General features: G+C 40.3%; 1 protein-coding gene across 1 annotated transcript; it reads left to right on the forward strand.

Annotated features, from left to right (window-relative positions):
• Positions 1 to 2496: 2496 nt before the first annotated feature.
• Positions 2497 to 11697, forward strand: NEK2 (NIMA-related kinase 2). The gene is made up of 9 exons (XM_014950517.1): positions 2497 to 2647; positions 2832 to 3049; positions 4162 to 4399; positions 5086 to 5168; positions 5251 to 5377; positions 6183 to 6402; positions 7358 to 7412; positions 7495 to 7565; positions 10097 to 11697. The coding sequence occupies exons 1-9, from the start codon at positions 2552 to 2554 to the stop codon at positions 10318 to 10320; spliced, it is 1332 nt and encodes a 443-aa protein (XP_014806003.1). The 5' UTR covers positions 2497 to 2551; the 3' UTR covers positions 10321 to 11697.
• Positions 11698 to 16608: the final 4911 nt, after the last annotated feature.

The following is a 16608-nucleotide window of genomic DNA, read 5'->3' on the forward strand; positions in this document are numbered from 1 at the left end:
ATCACTAATGACAGATGTCACAAACACCGACAAACTTTGGCACAGAACTACAGAATAACGTGTGTGTGTGTGTGTTAAGTTGTGGGAAATTATTGGTAAAATTTGGTTTAAAAAAAAAAAGGCAGAATATTAGAAGCAATGTTCTAAATAGGTTATTGGAAACTATTTGGTAGCTTTCCAAGCTCTGAAGGCAGCACATGTGTTTTCAAGACTAGAAATCTACGAGTTGCTCCTGAACTAGAGATCAGAGTTGAAAATAAAATACCTGACAAAAGGGGCCTCAGTTTCAAACTTGATGCACATTTTTGGAATCATTAGACTCTGGGTTCTCTTATATGGCCAACGTGAAAACCAGCAAGAAAGAAAATGGAGTGCCTACTGAAAATTTTAATGACCACTTTTAGAAATGCATTCTTCTCAAAATTATGCAGCTCTAAAAAAATAAGTATAGTATAGAACTAAAATGACCATGCTACTGGTTTTTGGAGCATGACATTTTGACATTTCTCTGATTCAAACCAACATTTCTAAAGAAGCTTTCAAGATAGTCGCTAGACGAAACACAGTATTGAAAACCTACTCTATATCTTTTGAAATATAAATAGAAAGACTCCCATTGATAACAGTGGGAATGCATGATGACCTTTTGCTAATTTGAAAGTACAGGAGTTTGAAATGGTGATATTTGAAACCAGAAATGAAGCTTACAGCCTGAATAATATGCACTGTACTTTTTGTCATTTTTGTTGCATAATGCCAGAATTCATTTACTATGCTAAAGGTGCATGTGAGGATTTTCTTTTAAGGCAATTAAAATCAGTGACAAAAATGAACCATTTAGAACACCCTGTTACTCATTAACAACAGAACTAAGATGTCTTTACACTGTATAATTCATTTGCTCATTTTTCCCTGTAATGAGTAGACAGTATCTACAGATAGAAAGCTATAGGATTTTTATAATGGGTAACAGGAGCTTTTGTGCCTCCCAATGATGAAAGTAAAGGCTTAGATTTTTCTAAAGACTAAGAATATAAGAATATTTCATAAATATTCAGTAATAGCATGACAGCTATGCCCCTCAAACGTTTTCTAAAGCCTGGAAAAAAATAGGGAAAAGATTAATGACACAATGTGGAGATGTAGTATGAGAAACTACCCTGTCCTATTGCTGAATTAGGTCAACAAATACAACTGTTCCCTTTTGCACCTGATTCAAGCATTATATAAGTGTGCTACCATTCTTTGCTGAAGAACCAGAAGTACTTGATTCAGTCATAGCCACTTTCTCATGGAGAGAGATTAAATTGAATCCGTAATTGCACTATGTTATCACTACAGAATTCCCCTAAACAATGCTAGAAAATACACTATGTGGTTATTAAAATTTCTGTAATGTTATTTTAGTATACTGCGGTGTTATTTAATGTAACCATAATAATCATTGGTTTAATTTTTGGATATGGACCCATGCATTTTCAAATGTTTTCAAATTTACATTTTAAGCCATTACATTATTTTGTTTATTTCCGAATGCTGTTTGTGCGTGGCATAACACAGGTGTTCATATATGGTGTAAGAGTAAAGCTGCCATGACTTTCTGAGTTTCTAATGATTAATTTCTTGGAAGAATCACGAGGAATCTTCCTCATTGGTTTTAAAGGACAATCCTCCAGATATTATTTTGAACAGCTTGAGTTCTTTAAATGCTTCTCAATATAAAAACCTGTTAAGATCTTCCAATTTTCTACCGGTATCTCTTCAATACACATTATTTCAGGAAAGGGGATAAATTACTGTTATTTTTACCAGAAAAAAATGTCTTTTCCTGAGGAGCTCGGCGCACGTTACTGATTTACACCTACACCCATGAAGGTTTATCCAGGTGCCGACCGGCCCCGTTTCTGAGGGAGCTGACAAGGGGGTGGCGATGGGAAGACCGGGGACAGCCCTACGGCAAAAGCGGGCCTGGGCCTGCTGCTGGGAGCCTCGGGGCGGTGACCACCCCCCGCTGCAGTTGAGAGGGGAACCCCAGGAGTCCTTCGCCCGTAATTTCAGGGCTTTTTCTCCTCAGAACCCCCGAGCGAAAGGACACCAACAGCTGCCGAGCTGGCGGAACCTTGAGAGGCCGCCTGGTGCCTCACCCGGTCTAAGGGGAAGGACGGACACCCACTGCCCGCCTCGCCCCGGGATATTGCCTCCCCAGGGAAAGGGGGCTGCCCGCCTATCAGGGAGGGGTCCGCCGTGGCCCCCGCCGTCAGCCCCGCCCACAGGCTGGCTCCCTCAGCCCCCGTCCGGCGACCGGCGGGAACGGCGCGTCAAGCCGTGAGGCAGCACGAGCCCAGCTCTCGCGATGGCTCTCTGAGGCCAGCAGCCGTTAACGGCCGTAAGCTGGCGGCGCGCTGTTTACGGCGGCGTAGCCAATGGGAAGGCGGGGCGCGCGGGCGGGGCCGCGGAGCCCGGCCAATGGGCGGGAGGGGCGGTGCGTTTAAACCGGGCCGGGGTGCAGCGGGCACGGCGTCCCTGTGGAGAGCGCGGCGGTGGAGCTGCCATGCCCGGCCGTCCCGACGACTACGAGGTGCTGCTGACCATCGGCGCCGGCTCCTACGGCAGGTGCCGCAAGGTGCGCCGCAAGGCCGACGGCAAGGTGAGGAGGTAGCGGCGGCGCCGCTTGCGTGCCTATAGCGGTGCCGTCGCCGTCGGTTTGAACGGGGTGCTTGCGGCTCTCCGGGATAACCGAGTGGCTTTGAAGGCCCCTCTCCCCCCTGCAGAGCTCTGGCTTGTGTGTAAGTCTCTCCTTAAGGTGTTTTTTTTCTTTTATCCCCCGCTAGATCTTGGTATGGAAGGAGCTCGACTATGGCTCAATGACGGAGGCAGAGAAGCAAATGCTTGTTTCGGAAGTGAACCTGCTTCGCGAGCTGAGGCACCCCAACATCGTGCGGTACTACGACCGCATCATCGACCGCAGCAACACCACCCTCTACATCGTGATGGAGTACTGCGACGGCGGTGACCTGGCCAGCCTGATCGCCAGGTGCACCAAAGAAAGGCACGTGAGACCTCTCTGTGGCCATTCTGGAGTATCTAGCGTGAAGCCTTTTGGGCAGTCAAAAGAAAAGCAAAACCTATCTTTTCTCAATAACTTCTGAACGGTTTAATGTCTAATCCTTTGGATGCACCAGCTCGTTTGAAATGTGAAATGTTTTGTAAAAAATTACAACACAGGGAATTGCAGTAATGAATGCACCAACTGATTGCATGTTTACATTGAAATAGCAAAAAACCTGAGCTCCTGAGCTGTCTGAAGAGGCAGAAGCCGTTGGAGGGTTTCTGGATGTAATGCAACACATGGGGCTGAAAACAAACCAGCAAGTCAATTCTTGCAGAGAGATAGCTTGATCTGTGGCTTCTTCTGGCTTGCCCATCAGTAAAACCACTTCTACCCTAATTTTTTGTTAGACACCAAAGCACATGAAAGGGAAAAAATGATTTTTAACACGATGTTAAAAGGTACTTTATGTACCTGGATGTATAGCTTGTGGAGACACCAGGCTTATAAGACTTCACCTTAGCCTAATCTTAGATAACAGTCTATGTCTTGAGTATAATATCAGTTTTAACATTCTTGGGTTAAACAAGTACGTGACACTACATGTGTTACTTTGAGAATAGTCTAAAATGGTGCTGCAGCTGCCCCTGAACATCAGTGTTTTCACTTAAGGAAGATTATATTAAAATCAGTCCTGTCTTGGTGGTGTTGTATGTTGCTCATTATAAACAGCTGACAAGATACTGTTACCACAAGTGATCAAGGTGACAGATCTCGTCATAAAAGCTTCAATTCGATATTTATGTTGTAACTAATGGAAACACTGCATATTTGTTAGACTCTTAAGGGAGGAAGGAAATATTACAGGGAGTCTGTGACAGAAATCTAGATGCCTTCCAACATATTTGGAGCAATTCTTTATTTTTTTTAAAGTTTCCATTTTAAAAATAGGATATGTAGATGCCTGTTGGTGCTGGTTTTCAATGAAGATGTTGATTCAGTGATGTTTTATAATAGTACTATTAAAGTTACAGAACTAAGACTGGCTGCAAATATTTGAACTTATATATGCTTGGGGTATACATTCATTAAACAATGTGTTCATCTTTCAGGCACTACTTGGAAGAAAGCTTTGTTCTCAGAGTACTGACTCAATTGGCATTGGCCCTGAAGGAGTGTCACAGACGGAGTGATGGTGCAGTCACTGTGCATCGTGACCTAAAACCAGCAAATGTCTTTCTAGATAGCAAGCAGAATGTGAAACTTGGAGATTTTGGACTGGCTAGAATATTGCACCATGACACCAGCTTTGCCAAAACATTTGTTGGAACTCCATATTATATGTCTCCAGTAAGATGTCCCTTCTGTGCCTTATCTTTCCTTTTCTCCCTCCAAGACTGTTTTTCTGCAGTGATGGTTTCAGAGTCTATGAATGTTTGGGGGGTTTTAATGAAAAGTTACTAGTCTTAAATGCAGGTGACTTTTTTCATAGTGTATATGTTCTGGAGACAAAGTTATTTTGCAGTAATCTTCATCTCCTTCCCCACACTGTCACTGCCTTCTAATTAAAGTTGGTTTTTACTGTATAAGTTCTGATATGCTCTTGGAATATTAGAGGTATGTTGGAATATATTGCTCCTGAAAAGGAACAGGGAAGCTAGAGAGTTTTTATATTTCTTAGTGTTAAAGTAAAGATCTTATTAAATTACCTCTTGATAGTATTATTTTAATCTGTAGTGGATACGGGCAAGAATGAGTTATTACCCTGATATGGGGCACTTTATGTGGGGAAAAATTAATGTTGACTGAAATAATGGAATAGTATCAGCTGAAGACTGGTGCAACATTTCAGTCTTCTATAGTGTAATATGGCTCTAACTTGTTAAAATTCTGCTAGTAAGAGTAGCTGTGGGGATTGAGATGGAATCTTAAAAGTAACCCCAGTAAGGAGTGGTTTAATTCAGGTTTGAACAGTAGCTGATCCTGCAGTAGTAGAATGATGTCTTAATGATTGTAAGATTGTTCTTTTTCCTTAGGAACAAATGAACCACATGTCATACAATGAAAAATCTGACATATGGTCTCTAGGATGTCTCCTGTATGAATTATGTGCTCTCTCGTAAGTATTTATGATACTTTTTAAGATGAAAATAAGTCACATAAAACTAGTGAAAGAATCAAAGAAAAATGTTTTTCTTCAGGCCTCCATTTAGAGCTTACAACCAAAAGGAGTTGGCAGAAAAGATAAGGGAAGGGAAGTTCAGACGAATACCATATCGTTACTCAGAGCAGCTGAATGAACTTCTCAAAGAGATGCTTAATGTGAAGGTAAGAATCAATTACTAATTTTTCCACCTATAATTTGAACTAGTACTGAAATACTAGTTTTCATTCTCAGATATGAAACAAACTGAAGTAGTGGTTGCTATCACCATGTCACTGGCAATATCATTTGTAGGGGAAGGAGGGAGGAATTGTGCTTTTGAGTCCATTAAACAAAGACAGCAGCTCAAATGTTATTCCAGGTTCACAGGATGAAAAAGACTGTCTCAATATTGGCTTGTACACAGTTTCCAAACAGGATGCTTTGCAGGGTCTTATAAGTTCAGGGTTAAAATGGTTCCACTGGGTTTGGAAGTTGGAAGGGGGTTTTTTGTCTTCATGTCAGATTTTGCTTTATATGGCTAATGTGTAGCTTGCCCCCCACGGCTGGCATGGGGATGTTAAGAATACTGCAAGGGACAACAAAAGCTGTAATAAGGACCCAAATCTCCAACTGGTGTGGATCCTTCAGGGATTAAGTGACTGGTAGCAATGCAGAGTGTTAACTCCAGAACCTACTGACAGCTGCTCCTGTAATCTCACCACCCCGTTCTGGCTCTGAAAGGAGCGAGCACCTGGGCTGGGAGAGCCAGATTTGCAGCTTCTGGAGTTTGAAGGCTTGTAGCAGCAGCCTCCTCCACTATCTTTTGTCATCTGGTTGTGCTACCCCTTTCTAACTCTATTTTTCTCCAGCTTCTTCACTGTATAGCACCTCAGCTGGTTTCCACCTGTGGTGGGTCTTGCTTGGGGATCCCTGGCCTTAATATTTCTTGGTTACAAAGGGAACCTGTTGGTAATGTGTTCCCTTTAGGATTATTGCCGACCTTCTGTTGAAGATATTCTGCAGCACCCCTTGATAGCAGACTTGGTGACAGAAGAACAAAGACAAAATTCTGATAAAAAAGGCTGGAGATCATGGGATGCAGAAAGGCTGCAGCATTCGGATGTTGCAGTGAATGAGCTGAGACAGAAGGAACAACAATTACAGGACCGAGAACAAGCCATTAAAGAGAGAGAGCGACGTTTGGAGCGTATGATATTCTGCTTTGGGAAGGGGGTGGCAATGGGATTCTGATTCAAACGAATAAGTGTGGAGGAAGGAAAGATAGACGGTTTTCAAAACCCTCATTTTAATGCACTAGGATACTGTACCACTGCATTCACTACTAGAATTCTGTCTAATGACTAAAACAAGAATGCTTGGGCTTACTCATCTATACTAGTTCTTGTTTTAAGTTACTAAGACAGAATTAGCTGTTTGGATATAGAAGTCTGGTTTGGGAAGATTATTAAACGTGAGTGGCAATTTGGAAAGTATACAGAAAAATAGGTTCTAAATATATACTGCACTGTGCAGTAGAGGTTGCTTTTCACCTACTCTGTAGGCTAACATTGGTTATACTAATGTGTAGCCTAAGGTGAGCTTGATGTTGGAGCAAAATATACTGGAGTAAACTGCCAACTGCTTTTATAAAAGTTGCACACCACAGGTAGCTTACCTGTGAAACTGTATAGATGGCCAGTCCTCAGGTGTTGGGATTTCCTACCCACATAAAATGCCCCTTTGCATATGCAGTAGGCTCTGTAATACAGATTTCAACCATATATATTTTCTGAGCCTGAGTAACTGCTGCTGCTGTTGTAAATAAGGTGTTTAGTCATAGCTGAATTATAGGATCTAAATATTTATATCTGGTGCCACGTGTGCCAGGAGTTAATGTGCAGAATGGAAAACTGCTATAGCCACATTGTGACAGTTTGGAGGGACAGGGGGAAGAGCATGCCTGGCATCTCACAGTACTTGTCCAGTGCTTTATCAGTGCCTTGATAAAGGTGTATCTACACAGCAGTTATCTTTGTTTAGAGCCACAGAAGCAGAAATATGGGTGCATCTGACTACTTCTGCAAAAAAATCCATGATTCACAATCACTCTGATGTTAACACTTACATTTTAACACTGCATACTACCATATTTCTACTTCCAGAGAGAGAACGGGAACTCTGCATCCGAGAGAGACTGGCAGAGGACAAACTTGCTAGGTATCTTACTAACCTATAATTGTCTAGATTAAAACTCTACAATCTTTCAGCAAGAAGTTTAAAGTCTCTCTTTTCAAAACAGAGCTGAAAACTTGATGAGGAACTACAATCTCTACAAACAGCAGCGGATGGTAGCTTGTGCAGATGGTCCAGGTATGAAAATACATAAGAATCCACTTCCACTGACAAATGTAGACTGGTATGACTGGAGGAATGCCCATGATGTTCAACATGCTGTACCTAATCCCATTATATCAATACAAGCCCCAACTATGTCTGCATGGTTGGGAAGGGACTACTTATTTTCTGGTTTGCGGAGAGACTTGAATAATGCTCAACCGTGGCTATGATTTACCACTGTCAACGCAGCAGTTCTGTGCTGTTTTGAAAACTAGGTTCTTGGGGAGAGCTCAGGGAAGTGCTGACTTTTCTCAGAGCTGTACTTATTTTACTGGATGTCTTTTTATAGACCTTTGTTTTAGTTAATTTTAATAAAACTGCACATGTCTAATCACTTCAGCTTTAGTTCAACTTTCAAAAACTTCAAGGTGGGAAACAGTATTTGTTGCAAGTGACCCAGCTGTGATTGGTGTATCATAAGCTCCAAAGAATATAAACTGCTCCAGTTTAACTGACTGGGGGGTGGGAACCCCACCCACAAAAAAGGCTTTGAAAATATGCTGTACTGCTTCCTGACTACCTCTAGTCCAATCTGTTTTAGAGTAGTTATTAACCCATAAGTAGGGCCTTGGTTGTTCAGTCCTCACTATTGTAACAGGTAGTATCAGCTGTTCATTGCACTCATCTTTTACTATTAAAAATGATTCAAGAACCTAAATGCATTTTGAAATACTGGTAGGTTGTTAAATGGCTAGCTCCTAAGCAGTACTACAGACCAAAGAAATGTGAATATCCTTTAACATGCAGCAATCTCTTCATTTAGTTTTGATCAGGTAAAGCAAGATAAGCGTGTCACTGCCTCTAGTACAAATAAAACCGAAGTGCCTATCACAGTAGGAAAGAACACACCAGAAGTTAGTGGTACTTAAGCTATTTCTGTCAATTTTGAGAGTTCCACCTGTCTCTCAACATATTGCCTGACTTTGATACATTAAGGAATACAAAACTAAGAATAAGCTTGCCTTGAGCTTTCTGTTATTGCCTCTAACACTGGATTACTGAAGCTAAATGAGCGTCAGCTTTTGCCTCTGTTTTCTTCTGCATCTCCTACCTCTTTACAAGATATTTTGACCTTAACAGGGGTATTAATTTTTTAAGATGGGCAAAACCACTTTGGGGAGTTAATACCTTGAGACAGACAATGCAGAAAAGTGAATATAGTTACCACAAGGCTGACCAAATCTTGCAATATCTATAGATCACTTGATTAAACATCTGTTAGGATGTTTACTACTCCTCCAATTCATTCTGTGGTACTCTTCTAATACTGTTTCCTAAATTTTCCCCGTTCTGAGTATTTCTCCAATATGTGTACCAAGCTCACTTGCTTATGTTATCTTCAGTTGCTCAAGTATTTCTATATTTTTCACAACTGGATTGCATCTCACACATCTCTTACATCAAAGTCAGTTGTGTGGTTCACTTCACAGTAAAATGGAATACCAAAAATTCTGCTTTCTAAGATAGTGTCCTACACACAACCCTATTTTTGCAGGGATTTCTGGATTCTTAGGGAAGGATTTAATGTTAAAACACATACAGCTTACTGATATGAAACTACAAAATGCTGAAACATTTGCAGGCCTCTGCACTTGGGTGGTCCTCCCTCTTTTGTGCTTACTGCATCCTTGCTCTAGCCTAATGAATTGAAAATTAAGGCTTCATCAGCATTAAGATTAGGACCTTTGACTTAAAAAAAAAAAAAGAAAATAATAAATTACACCTTAAGTAGAGCCTTGTGAAGTTGGCTCTTATGAGGGACAACTCAGCTGTTTTAATAGGGTACAAAAACCATGAAAAGCCAAGTTATTAAAAAAATCATAGAATTGTAGAATGGTTTGGGTTGGAAGGGACCTTAAAGATCATCAGGTTCCAACCCCCCTGTCAGGGGCAGGGACCAAGTTGCTCAAAATAAAACAAAGTAACTGCCTTTTGATTGTGGCGGTTCTATACCGCTAAAGCACAACCATACTATAAAAATGCCTTTTCTGGAGACTGCAGTGAAAATAACTTTTTAATTTTTCATGCACCTAAATTCATCAGGTCAGAGCGGAGTTTGTACCCCATTGACTTAATACAAGGATAGAGTTGGAACAATGTGGGTGATGTAGAAACACCACTGTACAGGCTGTGTCTGCCCCTGCTATGAGGAAAAGACAAGGTTTTTCAGTAGCTGAGAGCCCAATTCTCCATTTCCCTGTGGATCTGGATTGTATTACTGTTTAATTTCTGTATTTACCCTTATGTCAACTAATATTTCCTTAGCTGTTGGGAGGTGCACCTTAGAAACTACAACATATATCCTTTTACCAAAGTCATTTAAAAGCCTTGTTTTCAGTTTTTCCTCATAAAATGGAACAGAATTCTTGCTATGAACTGAAATGCATTTAATTAGATCACTTAAAGCCATAGGCAGATAGCAAAATGGGTAACAGGGTTAAAAGACCTATGCAATACATGTTGAAAGATGCACTAATTCAGTATTTATCTTTTGATTTCTTAAGATAACGCACTCCTCCCCTTTTCTACAACCAAGAAGAAAGTACACTTTGATGGAAGTGAAGAAAATGCTGTGCCTCCTGTTAATTTGGAAAACTATGCACCTTCTAAAGAGAAACGCTCTGATCTCAAAAAACGTCTATATGCTGCAAATCTACGGGCTCAAGCACTGTCTGAACTGGAAAAAAACTATCAACTAAAGAGCAGACAAATCTTAGGCATGCGCTGAAACTGTAACAGATGTAAAATATTTAAGTCTTAGAAGCTGATTAAGTGTATGGGAAGATACTTGTACCTCCCTCTTTCAAACTGGAACCTACTGAAAATTTATTTTAACAGTTGTTATACAAACTCTTAGTCTATGATACGTAGTTACGATAAAAGCATAAGAGATTATTTTATGAAAACAGGTAGATTTAATACCAAACAAACTGAATGAACTGTATTATTAAAGAAAAAATATTTTTGTCCTCCTGTTTACCGTAGATAACTTTACTGAAAATATAAAGAGTGAACATTGTAAAACAGATAATTTTAAATCTTGTGTGAAAGGCTTTTCAGATGAAAAATGTACAGAGATTCATAGTCTGTAGGTTAAAATGAAGCTGTATGTAGTGTACAGTTCTTGGTAGAAGAAGTATTGATATTTTGTATATGTGGAAAAACTGGCTTTTTGTCTGCATTTGTAAATATTTTTTAACTATCAAAAGAGCAAAAAAAAGATTTTATGCTGTCTCTTCCTACTAAGTAGGTGACCTATCAAAGCAGGCTGCTTTTAGTTTAACGTCTTCGACTAATGAGCGGGATGGGTCAGCTTAGCATAACTGATGAGTTTATCCTCCTTTCTGCCTGGGCAGCTGAAGGCTTGTCCATCAGCTCCCAAAAGGCCTGCTTCAAGGCACAGCATTTGAAACACCACCTTCTTTGGTTTGCCTTGAAGCTGTGTTATAAACTGATCCTGAGACCACTGTCCCGGATGGGGACACCATCCAGGGCATCAGCACCCATGTTTGGGGAGGGGCAATTGTACTTTGAGTAGCAAATCCTTATTTTCTTGAAGTTTATGAGGTATCTCCATCTTTCCCTTCACAATTCTCTGCCAGAGTAGGAGTTGCTCGTGGTGTAAGTTTCATGAAATAACTCAGTCTCATTAATTCTAAAAAAATCCTGTGGAGCTGTAATGTCTGACAGATTTTACATAAAGATTTTCTGTCTCTGGGTTGAAATGCCATTCTTAGAAAACAGCTAATTTTCGAAACATTTGTTTCCTTGTTAGGCCATGAATGTTATCCAAGGAGGTATTCTAGATAGTTTTTACTCAAAAAAAAAAAAAAAGAGAATCTTACTCGAAACATCAATTTAATTTGGTGTATTTGCTGATTGATAGACAAAATCTTGTGTCACCAAACAATAGTTCTGCTTTAGCAGACTCTTAACTACCCAGCAGAGCTTATCATCTGCAAAAAGCAGGTACCAATTAGTGAGATGAGGAAGCCAAGCAAGCAAGAAAAGAAATAAGTAATTAAAGATTCAGGAAAGACTGTATTTTGGAACAGCTGGTGTTTGAAAATGCTTTGCTTTTAACAAGACCAAAGTAAGAAAATGCCTTGAGAGTCTTTTTTTTTTTTTTTCTTGGAATATATAGGTGGATCAAATAATTTCTGCATTTAAAAGTAAAATACCTTCAGAGCAATACCTGCAGCTTTTCTCTTCCTTTAATTCTCAGGTGACCTCAAGATGGCACTGTTGCCTTGTAATTGGTGGGAATTTCCTTTAGTCTACTGATAACATTCCTACAAAATTTAAGATCTGTTTTAAATCTATTTTTACCTGTTTTGTTTCAGAAAATCGTAAGTGTGTTGCTGCAAGATGCTAACTTTCTTAGGCTACAGACACTTTAGTACTTGCTGGTGCAATTAATTGTAATTATCTCCAATTTGCCATTTTGCATGTTTTATAAAAATAGTTGAATCACAGTTCTAGTTAACAATTGCACTACAATGAATAAGAAATGCTACGGAGAGTGCAAACTGTATCAATCACAATGGCAGTAATAAATGAGAACAGCTTAAGTCACAGCTGTAGCATTGAACCATTTAAGCTGCATTACTCACAATGTCTTCTTGAAATATTATCACTCTAATATGATAAATGCAGTGTTTCTTGAGGTTTTTGAAATAAGAGCTTCCTCGTGTGTCTGACATAGGAGAAGGCATCCTTGAAATGGTCTTCATTCTCTCTCAGGATTCTTGCTTAGGAATCAAATTCACATTTTCCTACAAAGGCGTAATTGTTTTTCTTGGAGCACGTGTGTAGCATTGGAATTGCATTCGGGATGTAATTTTCAAGCACATTCAGGAAAATTCCCACATTTATGGGAGTAGTGACTGCTTATACAGTGCTTGCAAAACATTGCCATCACGCTGAAGCGTGAACTTATCTCTTAAAAGTGATGGTAAATTTTACATATGTATATGACACAGCTTCAGCCTTACAGGATTATAATAATGGTGTACACGGTTGAATGTTGGGAGATTAATTAATATTTAATATAGATATCAAGAATTTTAATAATGTGTATTGCTGCGGGCACACAAACGATGTGAAGTTACCTCTGAAGTTGCAGAAGTTCTATATGCACAGAATGTAACTTAGCTCAAGGATAGACCAGAAGGAAAGTTTCATCATCTTTGAAAAATGTGGACCAGGTCCCTGATTTGGAGCCTTCCTGTGAACCTTGATCAAGACCCTGTCCCAGGCCTTAGGTTCCCCTCTGTACCAGGCTTGTCACAGGGGGGAGCTCGGAGACAGCACCCGGATCCTGTACGGGTCTTCTGCACTTTGGGCAGATTTTCCTGGTAGTGGCACAACCACTTTGGTCTCCTACTTCGGGCAGCTGTGCATGTCCTAGGGAATGGAATTTACTGGGGAAATAATGGTGAGTTACCAAAGTAATTTATTTAATGATTAGCCTGGTCAATTGTCCCCTCTGCAGCCAGTTGACCAGGGCATTCCATGTGACTACAGTGCTTAAAAGGTGTGAAAGTGCTGGCTAGCTGGGCAGATAAAACGCTTAGTGGAAATCAGGCTTAAATATAGAGGACCATCAAGCCTCTTTAAAAAAAAGAAATCAATAGGTCATTTAATCCGTACCATATCATCGGAGAGGTGGAGAGAGAAATCCCTCTGGAACAATTACAAAATACTTTATCATACGTAATGTTTCCCAAGGGGAATTTCACATTTTCCCCTTACTGTTGTGAGTAACCCAGGTGAAAGTGATCTGCTAATCCTAATAATGACACAAGCTGTTTCACAGGTGCTCACTGCAAGAATCCATCTCCTGTAGCTTCCTGCAGGTATGAAAAACAGCACAGAGCAGAAGGTCCCTGCTATTGCTCTTGTCTTCATCCGAAAAAGAGAGATTGTTCCTCACTTATGCTGCTCGTCATCCTGGCGTCTGTGTGTACCTGTTGCTGTGCTGATAAAGATGAGGTCCATTTCCCGGTAAGTAACGCTTCTAGCATTCACAGGCCAAAATAAAATTGGACCCAATAATGGTACAGTGAAGCCTTTGGGTCATATCTTTGGCTTATTCTTCCCTTGAGTAATTAGTGTGAAGCCAGAGGAACCCTAGTAGCTATAAGGCTGGTGTAGCGGGCACAGACGCTGCAGCCTACCCTGGGAGCCTGCTTAATAGGCATTTAGCACCAGGGAAGACTTTGGCCTAATTAAGGCTACACACAGTTTAATCCGCATTGGGTATTAGAAGTGAGTTTTATTTATATATTTACCTTAAAAGTTAGCTGGAAGTTAAATATTAATCTTTACAACTTTAAAAAGCTCCACGGACTGATAGCGTAAGGCAGCATATTGTTATACTGCTTTTCCATTTAATCTTGCTTTCAGCCAGGTCAGCAATGCTGGGAAGTTACTGTACTAGAGGCAACAGCGCCTTTATCCAACATATTATTTTGAAGGCAAAGTGCACTTCTGAGGCTCAGCTGCCATGAAAGGGTGAAGCTTTGTTGGAAAAAAAATAATCCTTTGTATTCTACAAAATGGACTCATGCCAGAGTTACATGATACAAAGAGCAAAGAAAGGATACAGAGACACCTAGAATCAGCTAGCTCTAGATAGTCTTATTTTTCAATGTAGGCTCTTCCTTGGTAAGAAAACATAACATATGTATGAAAACTTTTGTTTAATTAACTTTCATTTTTGACTAGTTTAATTTTGGACTGGTGGACAATGCTTGCTGCTGAGCTACCTGATTCAAGCAGAGGTAATTTATGGACCCAGTTATTACTGCATTGTTCTCTTCTGTGAATATAACATTGGTCTCAATGCATTATGGCCACTTCCTTGGCAACTGAAACTCTGTCTGGGACATGACATGCAGGGAGTAATAACCAATAATGCAGCTTCCACTATCAACTTTCATATGTAGTTTTTTGGAGTAAAATTAACGGAACATGCAGATTTATGAGGAATATGGCAGGTACTTAGCAGGTGCTTGAATACTTGGCTAGAGCTAGTATAATTTTTTTTTCCATTACTCATATGAGTCTGAAAAACTTTTCCTAACTGCAAAGATAGCTGCTAAATACTTTTTTACTGTTTAATCAGCTCTTTTAGCAGGTCCTGTTCTTGCAAAGTCAGTGGAAGCAAGTGTATACATAATACAAATTTTTGCACATGTTTGCATCAGTTAAAATCCCAAGGACAGAACAGAAGCCCAGTAAAGCCAATGACAAGCTTTCCTTCAAATTCAGTGAACCCTTGGCTGGACTTCAACTTCATTAGCATTAGATGTACTAGACATTTGTAAATACTTACGCTTGTTTACTATTTGGGGAGGAAGGCACAGTAGGAACAAATGATCCATCTTCCTCAACAGAAGCGAAGACAAGCCACTTTAGGTAGAGCTCTCCATTTTGGCTTCTACCAAATCGGACTTTCTTTGACAAGAATTGCATCAATAGCCCTCTGGCAAGCTTGGGGATCGCACAGACCTCTCCAGAGTTGTATGTAGTATTAGGGAACAGGGAATACGGTTTTTTTCTGCTCAGAATGTGTTTATCATCCAATTGCAAATAGAAGCAATATTATCTACCTGGCCTCTGAGCTCTTCCTGGACCATCCAGTGACCCCAGAGCTAGATGGTTATTTAGGTCATCCAGGAAGTTTAGAAAAACCCTTCCTGACAAATGCAAGTGTTAAAGTCACTGCCTGACTTTAGTACTAATTGCCATGTAAAGGCTTTTCTGACTACTACTAATCAATGTTTAGATGCCACTAGGGAAAGATAATATGGACTTTCTGAGACCTGGATGATAACATAAACAAAGTCATCAGGGCAAATGGCAGATCATGACAGATAATGATTTCCTGAGAGGTAAAGCAAATACCTCCTATGGCAATGATCCACATAATTAGCTGTACTGGATTATAAGTACTTTGTGGTTGCAACTAAAAGCAGGAGGAAGCATTAGCATTAAAGAAAATGATATCATCAAGGAAGTATTCAGTTGATTGGAAAAATAACAGATTTTCATTGGAACTATTACAGAATTACCTTTAAGGCACATTTTAAATATTTCTCCCCAGGTGAACTGAAAGCTAGGAAAATTTCACCATTGTGCCAGTTTCTTTCTAGAGGTACAACTGTGATCAGAGAAGTGCTGCTGACGCATGATGCACTCAAAGGGATCTGTCTGCCTTTAAGGCTTCTAAGACTGAAATCTAGACCCTGCATTGTCAAAGTTCAGGAAATATTTCTAGGCAGAGCCCTGGAAACCATGTTTCAGAGGCTTATAACAGAATTTTTGTATGAACAACCACAGCCTTCACTTGTGCATGTTTTTAACTTCCTTCTGTGTTCATTTTGCCATTTCACGTTCTGGCTAAAAGAATCCATGGCGGACTCGTAACTGCTGCTAATTTGCACTTGCTGCTGGCATGGCTGTGGGTGCAAACCAGACAGTTAAGTGTTGGCAAGAAGCAGTGAGTTAATCACGGCCTTGGAAGCGTGGTCCTCTGCTTGTGCTCCAGGGAATGATCTCAACTGAATGGCAAAGCCCAGCCAGGGATCTCAGCCTTGGGTTTGTTCCAGGCAGTAACCATGAGGTTTTTTTCACATTTGGCTCTGTAGTAACTTCTTACATAAAATCCTGGAGCCTGGCTCAAATTGACCAGATGTTCTAATGGTCACTTACTTTTTTAATCCTATTTTTTTAGAGTTTATATTCCATCTTCAAAGCCACTTTTGGGATGTGAAATAGTACTTGCTACAGAGGTCAATTCTAAGCTCAGCACTATCGCACTGATTTGCAGTGTTTGCAAGTGGCCTGCCAAGTGGCATTCTCAGCTGCATGCAAAACTCTCTGCAAGTAATGAGAGTTGTTTCTAAAGGCTTACTCCAGGTCCTGCCCCTGCACCCCCTACCAAGCTGTTTCTCCACATCTTCACCCTGGGCAAGCAGCCAACTTTCTCAAAAAAAAAAAAAAAAAAAAA

The sequence above is a fragment of the Calidris pugnax genome, unplaced genomic scaffold (assembly GCF_001431845.1).
Source record: "Calidris pugnax isolate Ruff unplaced genomic scaffold, ASM143184v1 scaffold24, whole genome shotgun sequence".
Lineage (NCBI taxonomy): Eukaryota > Metazoa > Chordata > Aves > Charadriiformes > Scolopacidae > Calidris > Calidris pugnax.

Coding starts and splice junctions, on each gene's coding strand:
- NEK2 (XM_014950517.1), top strand. CDS start 2,552: ATGCCCGGCCGTCCCGACGACTACGAGGTGCTGCTGACCATCGGCGCC. Junction 2,648..2,831: donor GCCGCAAGGCCGACGGCAAG/GTGAGGAGGTAG, acceptor ATCCCCCGCTAG/ATCTTGGTATGGAAGGAGCT. Junction 6,403..7,357: donor GAGAGAGCGACGTTTGGAGC/GTATGATATTCT, acceptor TTCTACTTCCAG/AGAGAGAACGGGAACTCTGC.